Source organism: Cryptomeria japonica, chromosome 5 (genome assembly GCF_030272615.1).
Source record: "Cryptomeria japonica chromosome 5, Sugi_1.0, whole genome shotgun sequence".
NCBI classification, from domain to species: Eukaryota; Viridiplantae; Streptophyta; class Pinopsida; order Cupressales; family Cupressaceae; genus Cryptomeria; species Cryptomeria japonica.
In genome coordinates, this window is record NC_081409.1 from 216634386 (window position 1) to 216648806 (window position 14421).

Genomic DNA, 14421 nt, shown 5'->3' on the forward strand with positions numbered 1-14421 from the left:
AACATATGAAAAACAAAAGAAAAAACCACACAAGAGAGAAGCATTGTGTAGCTTGAGAAAACCCTCATTGTGAAAAAACTAGCCTCCAAAGAAATCAATATATTTGTAGTAGTAAAATATTTATAATTTTATTTGTCTTTGAACGTCATCACTCTTAAATGAGGAGACCTTGCAAGATATGACTTTATTTGCAACAATGAGCAATTGTTGTTACTTTTCCGATTAGATCAATCCAAGAATAAATAAGAGACACAAATCCCACTCCATGGTCATTTAGATTTTTGTCAACAAACAACTCAATCCTCTAGGTGAATATACCAAGCTTCACTCATGATGAACATGTACAAGATATGAATAATTCTATCCCAAGCCTCCTATTCATAGGTGATAGAGCAATAAACAAGATAAAACTTATTATAAAATTTCTAATCCACCTTATTACAATTATTTAATGTTCTATACTCCAATAATCAATACATTCAATGTATCCAATTATATCTCTAAGTTAGGCAACCAAGTATACCACCAAGACAAGTGAGAACACCTTCTCCAAGGAATCAATATTTCTTCCTACAAGCCCATAACTCAATATTGGATTACAAAATGTGACTCAAGCATTAAATGCTTTTTACAACAATAAATGCATTTTGTGATGAGCTACAACCATTAAAATCATTACTTTAATAAGTCCAATAAGCTTGTGCGTGCTAAACCATGACCCCTCAAATATTAAATGCATTTCCTCGAATGCGCCATTAATGTAAAATGCATTTACTATATTACATACACCAACATTCTAGAAAGATATTGGGCTCTCTCAATGTGTGGTGCCCCATATTGACCTAGACCACAACATTACAAAGCATTTGACAATATTATGCAAGATGCATGATACTTTACGTCCACAATAATAAAGAAGAGATAGAAGATGGAAGATACTTAATGTAATATCTATTAAATCAATTGTAGAATACTCGTGATGCAATTAAGTATGCTCTCCAATGACAATTGCATGACTTATGGTGATTTATGATGCCCTATTCTAGTATCCAAGTACTTGTCTTTGAATAACACATCTTAGCTAGTAAACTTAAGATGAGTGAAAGTCAAAGATGATTTATGATGCCCCATTCTAGTATCCAAGTACTTGTCTTTGAATAACACATCTTAGCTAGTAAACTTACGATGAGTGAAAGTCAAAGATGAATAAAGTGGATGCAATCACGAGCATGATTTTACCTATAGAAAAACAACCATACTAGATTGAAACTAATAAATAGGATTTAAACTAGATTTGAATAATTGAAATTGATATAATTAAATGAATTTTACTAATTTATACATTGATTAAACACCAAAATACACATCTAAAAATTTAACGAATATATATAAAAAATTATAAAAAAATTTACAAAATTATAATTTTTTAATATAATTTTAAAAAATACTTCTGGATATAATTCGGGTACAGATTTTAAAAATAGCCGGTTAACCTATTAAATGCCCTGCTTCCCTATATAACAAAAACTTTATCAGAGTCTTGCAGATGAATTTTTTCCGCGACCATATCTTCGTTTGTCTGTGTTAAAGAGCTAGCGAAACACAATCAAATAATTAGAACAATGTGTATGAAAAATGGGGTTAGCGGGAGATAAGGGACGGCCAGAAGAAAGTGAAAGATTCTTACATGTGAAGAGAAGAGAATGGTGGTCAGCTCAGTAGGAGCGTATGCTTGTTTTAAGCTAAATTTAAGCCCTGTTGCTAACAGAAGGATGACAATGGCTTCTCCCGCAACTGCTGCTGCTCTGACTTGGTGTAAAACGAAAATTAGAATGAAAAGGACACCGTTCTCTTTAAATTGGAGCGGCAAAAGAAAGCTCTGCTCCCTCACTAGTGCTCTTCACTCCACTCGCTCCAATGGTACTAATTCTAATTTCTTATTCTTTTTCTTACCGCAATTTTCAAAGTTTATCCCTTGTTCTGTATGTTTTCTAAAACACTCATGGAAGCACTAAAAAAGGTAAGACTGCAATCAGAGGATGTGGAATTTGTCTCGAATATAACTATTTGTTAATAAAACATCTGTCTGTCAGAGTCCAACAAACAAAATTACAGCTGTCAGGTTCCGGTCTGGCAACTTAAAGAGAGAATCAAACATGGAACTAAAAAATTATTAGTGGCGAAGACAAACATAGAAGCATCACACATGTAGTAATGAGCAAATCAGATTATATTCATGTATATGCAGTTGTTACTATATTCTTTTCCAACAATGCATTACGATTATGGAAATCCCTTCAAATAAAGCCTTGAACATGTATTAGTAGTATTCCCCATAGTTTTAGGACTTGACTGGGCAGTTGAAAATTTTCACTCAGACATGGACTTGGCACAGATACGGCAAAAAAATTAGCACGGGCTTGGCAGGAATATTTTTTATAATTACGAAAAAAGAAATTAATGCATTCAGACAACATAAAAGCCTAATTTGACTATCAATTTATCATTATTTAAATGTTACACATGTCATATGATCTTCAAGCTTTCAAATATTGAAATTTCATAGCTTCAAATGTATAACAACATTACGAATTTATAATGTCTACATATGACAACATCATTAGTAAGGAGAACATCATCTTGTTCATCAGCAATCCATTTTCTATAAGGATTTGAAATAATAAATGAATGATTGATTATTCAATATTTACAAAGCAGATGAAGGCTCCTTAAATAGAGAATACAAGATGATCTTTCCATAATGGAAACGATTGAGAATAGAAACATAGAATAAAACATCAATGTTCCATGGAGGTGCGTCCCCCCCCAAAAAAACCTGCGTCTCCTATAGGGGGACATTTCCGAGACTTGGGGACTTGGGGGAAACGTCTCCCCACAGCACCACCACTTCTGCCACCTCCACCACCTCTGGCGTGGACATGGTTGGGTCGCTTGCTACATGTCACATGCTGTTACATATTGATTGCAACCTTGAACTTCATGAAAACTAGTTGGCCTTTCATGGGGCACTCATAGAGATGTTATATTGCAGATTTTGAATTGAAGATTTCAATTCACCCCCTGTAATGACCCTTACTATAAAGGCCACTAATAAACCCCAAATCTGAACTGAGACAATTTGTCAAACACTTGGCATGCACTGAATTGTTTTGTTTGTGATGTAGTGTTTCAATATGATAGTTGTTTTGAGCATCAAGTACAATTGAGATAACAATACCAATATTGAAATGTAACACAATAAACAATAATGAAACTCTAAATATTCATGCAAGGACTTCAATGCTAATATATCATGAATTTCCCAAATTCTGATTGCATTGTTCAGTAGACTAATTTTCTAAAAATGTATGACTGTTACAAACTCTTACACATGAGCACTGAATTTATGACAAGAGAATGTATAAACTATCACACATGAACAATGACCTTGCAATGCACCTTCTCTACTATATCAATCCAACTACAAGATAGCAATGTCTGATTACAATGGACTGTTTTCTGAATACATATATGACTGTTACAACTGTGCACTTCTATCATAAAAATTGACAACAAAAACCATGCAATGGAACCTGGAAATCGCTCCTTGAACTCCGATTATGAAATGCTGATGAAAGGAGGACTGGACTGTCCCAAGAATGCCCTGCTGTCACTACCGTACTGTCCCTGTTGCAGGCCGTACCTGGGTCATACTGTGTGGCTGCAGTACCAAATTTTGAGCTGGGATGAATTCAAAACCCTTATTCACCAAATACAAGCCCTCAAATCAACCTTCAATTGAAATCCAACATGAAATGGCTGAGTACCATCTCCAATAACGCAACCCTTCAGAAGATATTTCACTTCCTCAGTTATGCTAATCTAAGGGAGTTATCGTTCCCAAAGATCAATGATATTTGCAGACCTTCAAGCTCCACAAATGCTCAAGTAGATGCACTAGAGAAAATAGACTTCGATGCCAAATGAGAGACCCATGGGGTCTATTTATACACATAATAGAATCTTCTAGAAGCCTCTTAGTCTTTCTAGAAGTATCCATAACTTTCTAGAAGTATCCATAATAGAATCTTCTAGAAGCCTCTTAGTCTTTCTAGAAGTATCCATGACTTTCTAGAAGTATCCATAATAGAATCTTCTAGAAGCCTCATTGCTCTTTTTAGATAAAAAGTTACTTCATAAAATAAAAAGTGCACCTCAATAACATTTTGGCCCCAAATAAAAAGTAATAATAAATATAATGTCTCCAAGAGCATAATGAGCCATCCAATCACCAAATAAATGCCAAAATGACTCTCTCATCACAACCATCTGCCTACGAGAGTCTGGAATAGGCAAATCCACGTAAAGTGTCATGTCATACTAAAGAGGGGACATGACACCGCCCCACAGCCACTCCACCATTGTCCCCTCGCCGTCCCCAAAATTAGGCCCTTGTCCCCTTGTCCTCGAAACCCGTCCCTGCCTCTCCCAGTCCCCTAGTGAAGAAACTTCGTGGAACACTGGAAAGCATCCTAAAAGGAAACTAAACGACTAAGACTATGATGATCACTATAGAAACATTACATGATTATTTTAATGCCCTCCCTTAATGTTCATCCTTCTAACTACCCTACAGAAGACTTGACATAATTTGTGGGTCATTTGACCATGAATGCATAGAAGACTCCCCCCTTTTCTTCAAAACGCTTTGCGACACGAGTTTGCTAAGACCCTCTTTGGTTCTACAAAACTTTTGGATATGATCAAGTTTAGCACAATCTATCAACAATAATCCTTCCAACTTGATGTTGAGTAACAAAGCCATCCCTCCCTTAATCACCTCCTCAAAAAATTTCACAGTTTTGAAAGAACACGATTTTGTCCAAAAAGCCGTCAAAAACTTTTGCAAAAGAGCACCATTCGCCATAGCAACACTAGGTGCGACCCAAAACAAGTTGAAAGAAACCACGATTTTTGTGAAAAAAATTGTCAAACCCTTGATGCAATGTTGAAATCACACACCTTTGTTTTTGTGAAAAAAATAGTAAAAACCTTCATTTTTGTGGAAAAGCAGTAAAAACCCTAAAAACAACAATTCCCTTCATGATTTTTGGTGGAAAAAATCAGAAAAGCCTTCATTAGAGAAAGAATCCATGATTTTTGTGGGAAAAAATTGTGCAAAAAAAGAAAACCCATGAATTGTGTGGTATAAAACCAATTGTCACGCGATAAAACACCAAAATTTTGTCAAAAAATTGGAAAAAAAATTCAGACCGGTCACGCAGAAAATCACCAAATAGCTAGGAGACCCTTGGTTTGTGTTGCATATGCTAGAAAAAACCCACATCACAGTTTGCTGCAGTCAAAACCCTTGAATAGCAAAACCCTAGCCATAGGGACATGGACCCACGGTTTTAAAAAATTGTACAAAAAGAAGCATTGTAGGAAAACACACAATAAAAAAAATGGCTGCCACACACGTCTAGATGTGGCAAACAAACCAAATGCAGACTTGTCACACAGGAAGAAAAGAGCCAAAGTTGATGTGGAAATAAACCCTAGAAACATGGGCAAAAAATCACAGAAATCATCGTAGAATAAAAACCCGTTTTGTGGAAATGAAAAAACCCTCGTGCAAATAGATAAAATTGTTGGATATTTTGTCATTGATGTCAAAGGATGTTTGTCAAGGGTTCTGTAAAGAGAATTGGAATGAAATATTAGTTAAGCTTCTGATTATTCATCAGATTTTGATAGAATAATTTTGGGTACCTGATTGAGCTGCTTGCCTACTTAGCTGAGCTACTTGTCTACTTGCCTACCTAGTTGAGCTACTTGTCTACTTGCTTGAGCTACTTGCCTACTTGCTTGAGCTCTTTGCCTATTTGGTTGAGCTACTTGGGTGTCTGCTTGAGCCGGTTGACTGTTTGCTTGTCAGTTTCTCTTGCCAAGTTAGATCATTTGCCATGTCATCTGTTGAAGGTGAATTCTTCAAAACAAGTTAGGCATGACTACCTTATTTATGGTAGCGACTATCTTTGGCTTATGGCGGCTAGTTTTAAAAATACCTCCATCCTATTTACACAAAGTTTGACCATGCCAGAAATTTAGCCAAGCACTTTTTCTTTGAAGCTAATTTGTTATTTTCTCCTTTTGGCAACTTGTCTTTATTCATGTGTGTGCCATGGCTGATGTCGTTTGAATGTGGCGGCTTGTTAGCTGTCACCTTTGATATGTTGCAGAGATTGTGGATTTCAGTTTTTACAACAGCAGTTTAAAAATAGAAAAATTCTTTAATGCGATGGGTGTGGGTGAGTATATACCTTGCGTTTGAATTCCAGACAAAAATAGGATTGAATGACGGGAAAGTGATTTTTTTGACTAGGTGGCTTGGTAATGTGGTCTTGTTTTTAAGAAGTCATTTTTTGATTTTGAGTGGATTTTATACCCGCCTTAATATTACTTCATGACATGATGGCTTGGTGGCATATGCTTGAAACCGCACCTTTACATTTGCTGCCTTGGTTAAATCGAGCAGCTTCATTTTTTGTTGTGAACAACGATTGTTTTTGGCATGAGTGTTTGAGAACTAGCAACAATTGTTATGGAGGATTTATTTATTTCATTTGCATAGACTTTTTGTTCAGCTAAGGCATTAAGAAGTTGCATCTAGGCGTGGATTATTGAGAAGATGTTTTGAAAAGGTTATCATTCCTGAGCGCTATCTTTGCTTGGGTAGAAACGTGAGTATTCTATACTGAGCATGGACTAAATTCTTAGACGAATCTCTTGGTATTGGTGGTAAATGAATTAAGAGTTGAGTATCCTATATGAGGGGAAGTTAGCACTTACATTGTTATATGTTGGACCTGAAAAATTATTCAATCAATGCTTCTATTGTAATGAGATTTGTTAGAAAAGTGCAAAATCGTGTAGGAATTTTAAAGATTGTTATTTGCTATAGAGAAAGAGTCAACAAGTTACAGTAGTGTATGTGCAGAAATAAAAGGTTTGAAGATCATTTGTCCAAGTTTGTTTAGGATTCACGTGCATTTTCATAGTTTGTGAGTTGGTGCTCAATATGAGGTTGGTGCCTTAAGGAATTGGAGTTGTTGCTTCAAGAAGAGTTGGTGCTCTCTATGAGTTGATGCTCTTTTGTAATTTGGGTTAGTGCCCATTTGTTAATAAAAGCTTTGTGTTGTGGTTTTTCACCCGAAAGGGTTTTCCATGAGAAATGAGGTGTGTGTTTTGATGCTTGCTTTTTCTATGTTTATGAATTTTCTTTTTTAAAAAGTTTTTAAAATACTGATTCACCCACTCCCCTCTTAGTATTTTTTGTGCGCTCTTCTATTGGTATCAAATTAAGATACCTTTGGAAATAGAGCTTAAAAGCTTGGAGGTTGATCTTGATAGCACACATGAGTGCTCTTGAAGGTCTTTCTACAAACAAAGCACCCTTTTTCGATGGCTCCCACTATGCATTCTGGAGTGTGCAAATGCAATCTTATCTTATGTCCCTTGGTTTTGATGTTTGGAATAGCATAGTATTTGGTTATATAATGCTTATAAATCTTTCAACAGATGCTGATGTGAAGAGGGCTTTTGAAAGCAATGCTAAAACCATGAATGCAAACTTGTGTGTCTTATTAGAGACAAAATTTGTGAAGGTCATGCATTTTGATGTAGCATGTGACATGTGGGAGAAACTCTAAAATGCATATGAAGGAGATGACAAGTTTAAAAAGGCCAAATTACAGACTCATAGGATGAAGTTCAAAAGTCTTAGGATGCGGGAAGAAGAGAACGTTGTTGCTTATTTCTTGAGAGTTGATGAAGTTGTGAACTCTTGTAAGGGTCTAGGTGAAAAGATTGAAGACAATGTAGTTGTTCAGAAAATCTTAAGGTCTACCTTTGAGGTTTGATACAAGAGTTTCAGCAATTGAAGAGATGGCAAATCTTGACAAGATGACTGTTGACAAGTTTCATGGCATTTTAATAGGACAAATATTGATTCCTCATCTAAAAAGGAGACAACTTTCAAAGCCTCGAAGAAAAGTAAAGATAAGGAACGTGTGTCTAGTGAGAGTTCTGATGGAGAATCTGATTTTGAAGAGGCACACTTCATAAGAAAGTTAAAAAAGAGTTTTGACAAATATAAAGGCAAACTGCCTTTCAATTGTTTCATCTAAGGCAAGGAAGGACATTTTGTAGCCAAATGTCCATATGAGAAGAATGAAGACAGCAGCTATGAAAAGAAGCCTAAGTTCACTACAAAGAAATACAAGAGAAAGGAAAAGAAGACTCAAAACTTCAAAAGGAGTCTCTATTTTAAGGAGGAAAGCTGTTCATCGGATGCTAGTGTTGAGGAGTCTTTAAATGATGATATTCTAGTCATGGCCCTAGAAGAAACTATCATTGAAAATCAAGAAGATGAAGACTATTTTGATGGAGGAGAGGGAGAAGTTGATCTTGAACAAGAGCTGATAAGTGCTCTAAATGAAATTAAGAAACTTAGGAAGAAAAATTAGAACTTGAAGTTGTTGTTACAAGAAGGAAATGAAGAAAAGAACAAGACATCTCAAGCTTTAGAAAATGCAGAGAAGTTGATAAGTGATTTGAAGATTCAGATTGAAGAAGGAAAGAAAATAGAATAAGAAATTAGAAGTCAGCTCAAGCTTAAAGAAGAAGACTATGAGAGATTTGAAGATGAAGTTGTTTCACTTAGGAAGTTGGATAAATCTTTAACACAGTTGAATCATGAGAAGATTGATCGGGAAAGTTACATGTCCTTGGACAAGATCTTAAGTTCACAAAAACAATCTATTGATAAAAGTGGAGTTGGCCTTGAAGAGGATCAAAGTTCCAAGTCTGCAAAAGAAGAACAATAGAAGAATAATGATAACAGCACAAAGTATTCACCTTCAAAAGTCAGAAATAATGCTTTCAAAGACCTCCCATCTCAAGGCAAGGACATATGACCAGGTTTAAGAATCCTTTCTTTTATGGTTATTGTTTTTCTTGCAATTACTTTGGACACAAAGCAATCAACTGTAGAATGTTTGCAAGAAATGCTCTTAGATTCTTGAATAGAAATTTTTTTGCTCCTCCAAGGAATTACAATGTTTTATGTTATAAATCTAATAACTTTGGTCACATTGCAAAAGCTTCTAAAATTGGTATGGCAAATTTCTCTAATTTGAACTAGAAGGTTGAGGAAAAGGATAAAGCAAAGGAAGTTACTAAGGTTTGGTGAAAGAAGGAGAAAGAAGATTTAGAAAAATTCTTGATTGTGCAAACAACTCTTCTTGCACAAAATGAAAAAGATTTATGGTATGTTGATCGTGGCTGTTCAAGGCATATGACTGGAGATAAAAGTAAGTTTTTGACTCTCAAGAAGACAAATGGAGGCAAGGTGATATTTGGTGGTAACTCATCAGCAAAATTGGCAGGTAAAGGCACACTTGTTTAAAATGATGGTGAGACAAGTTGAAAATGTTTTATATGTAGAAGGTTTGAAACACGATTTGATAAGTGTAAGCTAGTTATGTGATCAAGGACATAGCTTGGTTTTAATTCAGATTGTTGTGAAATAAGTAAGATGGTAAACATATTGCTAATGCAAGTAGGGCAGCCAACAATTTGTACATTCTTGATGATATCAAGAGCGAATTTTTTTGTTTGAGTCAGTTGGATGAGACATGGCTATGGCATAGGAGGTTGGGACACATGAATTTTGATAATTTTATTCAGATCAACAAAAAGAAAGCAGTCAAAGATCTGCCACAGCTTACTAACCCTTCAGACATGGTGTGTAAAGAGTGTCAACTTGGCAAACAAACAAGGAAGAGCTTCAAGTCAAAGGAGTATTCAAGCACAAAACCTGTTGAGATGATTCATGCTGATTTGTGTGGACCTACAAGAACCACAAGTTTGCAAGGTGGGAAGTATTATGCTCTTAATTGATGATTTTTCACGTATGACTTGGGTTACATTTTTGAAGGAGACATCAGAGGCACTCGAGAAGTTTAAGGCTGTTAAAACCTTAGTTGAAAATGAGAAAGGTCTGAAAATCAAATGTTTACGTTCAGACAATGGAGGAGAGTTCACATCCAATGAGTTCATAAACTTTTGTGAAAAACATAGTATAAAGAGACAATACTCAGCTGCTAGGACACCTCAACAAAATGGTGTTGTTGAGAGGAAGAATAGATCAGTCAAAGAAATGGCTTGTAGTATGATGAATGAGTCTAAGGTGAATGATTCTTTTTGGAGAGAGGCCGTCCATATTGTTGTTTATATTCAGAATAGAGGGCTGATTAGAGCAAAGAATAACAAAACACCATACGAACTATGGAAAGGTAAGGCAACCTCAGTTAAGTAGTTTAGAGTTTTTGGTAGTCCTTGTTACATTAAGAGGGATGAAGACAATCTTGACAAATTTGATCCTAGGGTTGATGAAGGTATCTTCTTAAGATATTCTTCCAAAAGTAAAGCTTATAGATGTTTTAACAAAAGATTTCACAAGATTGTTGAAAGGGCTAATGTGAAAGTTCATGAGAATACTAACACTTGTGATAAGTTGCAAAATGGTGATGATAGCTCTCAAAGAGATGAAGTAGAAAGTGTTGTTTAATAATCTTTTTCAAATATACAAGTTGGGACAACAAGTGGAAATTCTGAAAATACATCTGAAAGTGTTTAGCTTGAGGCAGCAGATGCACTTCTTGATAATGCTCCTTTAAATATTTAGTTTGGGACAACATGTGTATCAACTGAAAATACACCTAAAATTGATCAAAATAATACCACATTCAAAACATCCTTGAAGACTTCATCCAAATTTGTTCAAAAGTCAATCAAATTTTGCAAGAGGACAGACCTAGAGTTACAAGAAGAAATGTGAATTATCTTGAAGATGAAGACATCTCTTTGTTGTCCATGATTGAGCCTAAGAGTTTTGAGGAGGCAGTAGAAGACAAGTTTTGGGTGGCAGCCATAAAAGAGGAGCTTGATTAGATTGAAAAGAGTGAAACTTGGGAACTTGTCCTAGGGCCCAAAGACAAGAATGTAATAGGTACAAAGTGGGTCTACAGAAACAAGTTGAATGAATATGGCCAAGTGGTGAGAAACAAGGCAAGACTTGTGTGCAAAGGTTATGCACAAGTAGAAGGTATTGACTTTGATGAAACCTTTGCTCTTGTTGCATGTTTAGAAGCAATTAGAATGTTCTTAGCTTTTGCTTCTTTCAAAGGTTTTAAGATTTTTCAAATGGATGTTAAATTTGTCTTTCTCAATGGTAATTTGAATGAAGTGTACATAAAGCAGCCTGATGGGTTTATTCTATTAGAATACCAGAAATATGTTCGTAAGTTGAAAAAGGCTATTTATGGCCTTAAACAAGCCCCACGTGCTTGGTATGACAGACTTGACAGCTACCTAGAACAACAAGAATTTGGAAGAGGAATAGCGGACAATAATCTATATGTTAAAGAAGGTAATCACATGTTGATTGTTGTAGTTTATGTCGATGATTTGATTTTTGGTAGTGATTGTGAAGAGATGTGTCAAGTGTTTGCCACCAAAATGAAGGAGTTTGAAACGTCCGTGCTGGGTGAGTTGTCTTTCTTCCTTGGCTTACGAATTCATCAATCAGAGAGAGATATTTTTATTTCCCAAGCAAAGTATATAGAGAAATGTTAAAAAGGTTTAAGGTGGAGGATTGTAATCCAGTAAGTACTCCTTTTGTGACAGGACGTAAACTTCGTAAAAATGATGAGTCTCTAGATGTAAATCAAACTTTGTACAAGTCTATGATAGTAAGTTTGTTATTTGTTACAGCTACTAGATCTGATATTATGTAGGCTGTTGGTTATGTTACTAGATTTCAAGCTACTCCCAAGGATGCTCATGTTCATGTAGTTAAAAGGAGCTTCAAGTATCTTAAGGGTATTATTGATTATGGGCTTTGGTATCCTAAAGGTAATGACTTTACACTTACGACTTATGTTGATGCACATTGGGGTGGTTCAATTGATGATACGAGGAGCACAAGTGGAAGTGCATTCTTCCTAAGTGGTTGTCTTGTATCCTAGTTGAGTAAAAAGCAAGCATCTACTTCTTTGTCTACAACTGAAGTGGAGTACATTGTAGCAGTGTCTTGTTGTACGCAAGTTCTTTGGATGAAGCAAACATTGAGGGATATTAAGGTAGAATATGATCATTCTATATCTATCTTATATGACAACACAAGTGCTATTAATATTTCTAAGAATCCAATTATGCATTCTAAGACTAAACATATTCCTATTAGGTATCATTTTTTGAGAGAACAAGTTAGTAATCAGGAGGTTAAGTTGGAATATGTTTCTGCTAAAGAGTAGATTGCAGATATGCTCACTAAGCCTTTGCCAAGGGATACTTTTGAATGTTTGAGGCAGAAGCTGGGAGTGATTTCACCCCATTTGTGAGGTTGTGAGTTATTCTGACCAAGCAGGGATTGGTTATGTTGAATCCGTCTAATCACACACCAGTCTTGTTGATTTTAGGTCTCCTAAACCCTTCTCCTTTGCTTTTATTTCCCAGTTTGAGGAACGCAACATCTTAGGATGCAGACCGACTTGTTGCAAATGTAAGTCCCCTTGTGTCACCAGCAAAAACACATCAAATCATTGAGTTATCCTGCAGTCATGAACTGACAGTTGGAACTTTGAGGTTGTCCCCTTTGATCAACTAAAACAGCATTAGGGATCCCTTATTTCAAGAGAGGATAGGATACTCAGCGAGAATCATTCTATTTTGCGTTGGCCGGATAGAGTTGTAGCAATATGATTTTAGCCATGTCGACAGGGAGGTTCAGGCTCGGAATCCTCGACCTTTCACAACACACAATCAGAGCTATAACGACCTCAATTAGAATCAAAACAACCTCAATTAGAATAGACCCTTGATTTTTTTTGAGAAAAAATCAATCAAAAACCTTTTAAATTTTTCCTTGCTGGAAACCCTTGTGTGAATGAACTCTTTTGTGATTTCCAAGAACAAACCACTTTTTTTCATTAAAAAATGATTCAAAAAAAATTCCAAGTAGTCGCTTTTAAAAATATTTGCCAAAAAACTTAGAACAACCCTTGCACTGATACCATGAAATAATAAATGATTGATTGATTATTCAATATTTACAAAGGAGACAAAGGTTCCTTAAATAGAGAATAAAAGATGATCTTTCCATAACGAAAACGATCAAGAATAGAAACACGAAAGAAAACATCCTAAAAGGAAACTAAACGACTAAGACTAAGATGACCATTATAGAAACATTACATTATTATTTTAATAGGATCAATCTCATCCAAGTCGATGGGATCATGTGAAATGCCCTCCAGTTTTCTAGTTCGAAGGTGAAGGTTGTACCAAATGAAGACAAGATCATTGAGGTGCTCTTGGGTCAACTTGTTTCTCTTCTTCCTGTGAATTCTTTGAAATAAGCTCCAATTATGTTCACACCCAAAAACACTACATGGCTGGGACAAAATTCAGATGGCTAGCCTTTGAAGATTTGGTGTGGCAGCACCATAATTCTTCCACCTTAAATTTAAAAACAAAATTTAAAAAATATAAGAATTAAGTAAAAAAATATAAGAATCAGGTTCCTAATTTCTACTTGTAGTATTGAACTAGAATTTACTTGGCTGTTGTTTTTCTCTTCTTGAATTGCTTGAGTTGAAGAAAAGTCTCTCCTCTACACCCTTGTATATCTTGAATATATAGATGAAATGTAAAATAATAATTATTATGTATACGAAATGTATGTTTCTAGGAAGTCATTATTGCCAAATTCATAAGTAAGATATATTAAATCAAATTTAGTAAATCTCACCTTCAACTCATCAAAAACTTCAAATTTAGTAAATCTCACCTCCAACTCATCAAAAATTGTCTCTAATCTCACCATTTGGAACCATCTTAGTAATGCATGTAATAACACTTACCATGACCTCCTGATTAGCCTTAAATGTATTATACAAGTAGAATTTCGGGTTCTAGTAGTAGGCCAAGGCATGTATTAGCTAGTGGAGTTGGTTTGTCCATATACGATCAATGATGCACCAAATGATTGCATACACATTTTTGTTTCCACCATATTAATGCAAAATGGTCTCTTTGCCCTTATGCATGGCCTCATAAAGGAAAGCCATTGGCATGCCATCTCGATCCACCATTTGATAAGATGCTGTAGGCCTTTTTCTACCATACTTTCTTTTGATCATCAACCACAAGTCAAGTATTTTTTACAACTTTCTCTAGCAAGAACCTATGGAGTTACTCTCTTCAGCCACAGGTTTTGTGATTTTATGAATGGCTGCCATAAGTTGTCTGTTTTCCTCTTCTAGCTTGTCTTTCTTTGCTAGAAGTTCATCACAC

General features: G+C 35.4%; 1 protein-coding gene across 3 annotated transcripts in view; it reads left to right on the forward strand.

The window, feature by feature from the left end:
• Positions 1-1516: 1516 nt before the first annotated feature.
• LOC131064396 (uncharacterized) overlaps positions 1517-14421 on the forward strand; it is a 375046-nt gene continuing 362141 nt past the window's right edge. Inside the window, exon 1 of one of the 3 annotated variants that reach the window (XM_057998528.2) lies at positions 1517-1920. In XM_057998528.2, coding sequence (XP_057854511.2) covers positions 1704-1920 — 217 coding nt within the window. In that variant the 5' untranslated portion in view covers positions 1517-1703. The remainder of the gene's footprint in view (positions 1921-14421) is intronic. The other 2 variants (XM_057998529.2, XM_057998527.2) reach the window with 2 other exon arrangements.